Source organism: Gavialis gangeticus, unplaced genomic scaffold (assembly GCF_001723915.1).
Source record: "Gavialis gangeticus isolate Ggan-Ray unplaced genomic scaffold, GavGan_comp1, whole genome shotgun sequence".
NCBI classification, from domain to species: domain Eukaryota; kingdom Metazoa; phylum Chordata; order Crocodylia; family Gavialidae; genus Gavialis; species Gavialis gangeticus.
In genome coordinates, this window is record NW_017729032.1 from 187,725,491 (window position 1) to 187,729,844 (window position 4,354).

A 4,354-nucleotide genomic window follows, 5' to 3' on the forward strand; every position below is an offset into this window, starting at 1 on the left:
GGGCTCCCCCATTGGCCCCCCCCCTTTGGGAAGGGGGGGGGTTTTTTAGGGGGGGGAATACTGGGTGAGAACCCCCCCCCCCCCAAAAAAAAACAAAAAACTTGAATGTAAAACCTGACATGTTGGAAAGATGATCGCTATTTTCAGTGTTTTGGATGTATGCCATGCTCTGTATATGCTGTCTGGTGAACATAGAAGGATGATGAAGTTAGCTACTTTTACCACTGCCTTTTTTTTTTTTACTGCATAGAGTTGTCTGGCATGTCATTAGTATGTTTATCTCAAAGAAATATTTTGCTTTGATCTTTTAGGCATTGACAAAAGATCCTCAAGATTATCCTGACAAAAAAAGCTTGCCACATGTGCACGTTGCCATGTGGATAAACTCTCAGGGAGGCCGAAAGGTGAAATCAGGCGATACAGTGTCGTATGTCATCTGTCAGGTAAAAATGTTGTGACTTACGGCTAAATACCATTTGTGAGATTTTGGGAGACGGAAGATCAAGTCTGCTCAGCTCCTAGGAAAACAGACTTTCTTTATCTTGATAATTGTACTGAATTTTAAAGGAGGACTATTAAGTTATGTATGCATTAAATATGACAATGGTTTATAAGATCAGAAAGACCATTGTGATGATGCTTTGTTCATTTGCATGATCCAGACCTTAGGACTTCCCTGAATTAATTTCTGCTTGAGCATAAAGCATTTGTTTAAAGAGAGGACCAAGTATGATTAAAATATTCCCAGTAAAGGACTTTCTATTATGGACCTTGGTAAGTTTATTTCAGTGGTTAATGACCTAACTGTGCTTTGTCTTTGTTACTGGATCTTTCTGTCTCCTTGCTTTATTAGATTGGATAGGCCTCTATTTTCATGTTTCTGTTCCCAGCATAGTCATCTCTTGACTACCTCTAAGCAAAATAAATTTGAGTTCCTTATGTCTTTCATTATGAGGTAGGTTTTAATCTGTTAATTGTTCCATTGGCTCTTCTCTGAGCCCCTTCCAACTTTTCAACTTTCTTCTTGAAATGATTACACCAGAACTGGTTACTTTATAAGTTTCCAATTTACTCTTCTTTGATTGTTGGCTGTAAAATAGCTTTCAACAGGGGACCTTTCTTCTCAAGTCCCAGCCCTAGCTGCTTTTCAGCACTGGCCAAGGCTGTGTGTGCAGATACACATGTACTTGTTTCGAGTGCATGCATGTATATGCAGTTGCTTAATGGAAGGCCATTTTTGGTAGCAGTGGCTTCAGTTCATAGAATAGGCTTTCTTCAGGCTCTGCCTGATGCCTTTAGCTCACATCAGTTTTTACCTAGTGCTAAGGTGACATCCTGACAGGTTTCCAGAGTAATGACTAGGTTTCTCTATAATGACTTGGCTGTTGGGCCAACATTTTTTTCATGCCTACATGTCTGTCTAGGTGATGAATTCTGCATATGCTTTGAGGCTACTGTCCTTAGGGTTAAAGTAAATAAGGCCATCCTTTGCATTTTTGCTTGATAATCAATTCTTTACATCATGGATACTCAGCCTTCAGCCCACAGGCCAAATGTGACTTGTGGAGCCATTGTAGAGCTTCCCATGGGTCCAGAAATTTGGCAGCGGGAGAGCAACAGCTATTAATGTGGCCATCTTTCCCCCCACCAAATTCCCAAATCCCATTCCCTGTGTGGCTGGTTAGAGCCAAGTTGGTCTCTGTCCCCTGCAGGGCTGGACTGTCCCTCACCACTGCTGGATTGGGGCTGGGCCATGCCCCCTTCCTTCCCCATGGGACCAGGTCATATTCCCTTCCACCTCCAGAGCCAGGCCATGCCCCTTCCTTCCCATTGGGGCTGGGCCATGCCCCCATTTCTCTTCATGGGGTGTGGCCAGGCCATGCCCCTTTCCTCTCCCTTGCAGGGCTGCATTGAGGCTGGCCTGCCTCCTGCCTCTGTGTGGCCGGATGGTGCCCATCATGCCCATGCTTGATCGGGAGCACTGGCTGGATCCGACCCATGGATGGACTGGGCACTGCCAATTCAGCCCACCAGGAGAAAGGTTGGGGACGACTGCTTTACACAGTGCTGCTAACTCCTACCTGTGTGACTGTTTGATTTGTATGGAAGTAACATGGCCTAAAACCAGAATCTGTATCAAGGCTTGTACAGACAGCAGTAGGGCTGCCTCTTCTGATAAGAGAATTATTGACTACTGATCAGTTACTATATTATGCAGTCAAAGAAGTAGGGAAGTTGGACAAGAGGAAGATTAAACATGTCAATTAAAAGCTGTATCAGAATTCTCTGTTAAATACACAATTCTTAGAGGGCAGAATTGTGTTGTATTGAGCAGCATAAACTCTGGCATTTCCTAGCATTGGGTACTTGACTTCACAATATAAATAATCTTTTAATTTGGGGCTTTTTATATGAAGTACAACATATAAATACATGCACCCTACAGTCACTAGGATAGCGTGTGAAATTTTCCACACTTTCGATTTGTAGTAAAATAAATATGAATCTTGCAGACTGTAATATACTGGATATTATCAGTGTTCAAAGCAGCAGAACTGGAAAAGTGATTACCTATAGTGGACCCCTGTTTCAGTCCATTTTTTTCTGTTTAAACACTAAAAAAAATACTATTTTCAATTTAATGTCTATGCTCAGCCCATCATAGGGAAGATTGTGGAGCTCATGAAAGCTGGAAAATGGGCATGGCTGAGACAAGACAATGGTGAAGAAAAATGTAATTGGTGAGAGAAGGGAGCTGAAGTCATTGCATGACAATTATTTTTGCAAAACAGCTGGATGCTTTTGAATAGTCAAAGTTAATTTTGCTTTGAATTTTATAAAGTGTTCCTTATTAGAAAGAACAATAAAGTTTTAGCTCTGCTCTGAGTAAAAAAGCATTATCAGTAAACAAAGACTGATGACCCTGATTAAACAAAAGACATTGAGGCCGTGATTCTACTGGGCAAGATGTACTAGATAAAACCCTAGAATACATACAGGTAAATGTAGTGAGCTGGTTGAGGTAAATCCCCTTATGCTTTACTCCCAATACCTGTTACTTATTAAAACTACAGCTCCTATTTTCAGCTCAGTTATGCCTATCTTAATTGGCATTTGTTAAAAAATTAACTTTTCCCACAAGCATATGTACTTTTCAGATTTAAGACGCATCTTCCTGAAAATATTTGGTTTCTCCTCCCCTCTCCCCCCACTAGAGTTTTAGTGCATGTTGGTTTCTACTCCAACAACCCAGTTTTATTCATGTATAAACTTCTGAACAAAATAGTCTTCATTTCTTAACTTCTCTTCCAGTTGTTTCATTTTATGTTGTATCTTTTGTCTGGCTGTACCATGGGTTGGCAACTTATGGCCCACAGGCTGGATCTAGCTGCAGGTCTATTGCATCTGGCTCATGGAGCTGTGGGCTGGGTGCATGCTGTGTTGCAGGGCGATGAAGCAGAAGTAGCAGATCGGGTTGGTAGCCCCAGCCTGTGGTGGCCCTGAGCTGGGTTGCGTTGGCTCACGGCTCCAAAACTACTGGACATTTAATTTATATTTTAGCAAATTTACCATGATTTGGAATCTGCTGGTTATGTGGAGCGATAAGCGCACCGTGTCTAATGTAAAGTGATCTAGAATGCATGACCTCTGCATAGTTTTAACCTGAGGGATGGTTACAGTATGTTTTCATTTAGTATTTTGGAATTGACAGATGGGACTGTTTACTTTGTCTACTCTTACTGACTACACCCATAGGTTCCAATAATACAATATGTATTTGCAGTCTTGAACTTGATGGTTGATACCAGCAACAATTATGTAATATGTTTTCCCTATTTTCATTGAACTTGAATTATATATGTAACGTAGATTCTGTTGGGTAAGTTTTTTTTTAAACCGTTACAAAGCTTAAAGTCTAATTTGACCTCCAGCCTGGATGTGGCTTTTATATAGTCTGTCTGTTTATGTCCCTTTTAGGATGGATCAAATCTGAGTGCCAGCCAGAGAGCATATGCTCCAGAACAGCTGCAGAAACAAGAAAATCTTACTATTGATACTCAATACTACCTGTCGCAACAAATACATCCAGTAGTGGCTCGAATTTGCGAGCCCATAGATGGAATTGATTCTGTTCTCATTGCAACATGGTTAGGTAGGTATCAGAAACTTCCTTTAATCTTAAGAACTCTAGGAGAGGCAGTGAGGGAAAGTAATGTGTGCCACTTCTTAATAGGACTATTGAAGGATGCTGTTTTCCAGATCAGTCTTTGATGGGGAAAAACAGTCGTTCTGTCCAGTGCATAAAAAGCATATTAACGAGGATCTGATTGTATGCTTATTTGCATGAGTGGAT

The 4,354-nt window shown here is 41.2% G+C and overlaps 1 protein-coding gene across 2 annotated transcripts in view; it reads left to right on the forward strand.

The window, feature by feature from the left end:
- The window catches only part of POLA1 (DNA polymerase alpha 1, catalytic subunit), a 367,464-nt gene that overhangs the window by 154,994 nt on the left and 208,116 nt on the right, over positions 1-4,354 (forward strand). For both annotated transcript variants that reach the window (XM_019524513.1, XM_019524511.1), the window contains exons 31-32: positions 312-443; positions 3,979-4,153. In XM_019524513.1, coding sequence (XP_019380058.1) covers positions 312-443; positions 3,979-4,153 — 307 coding nt within the window. The remainder of the gene's footprint in view (positions 1-311; positions 444-3,978; positions 4,154-4,354) is intronic.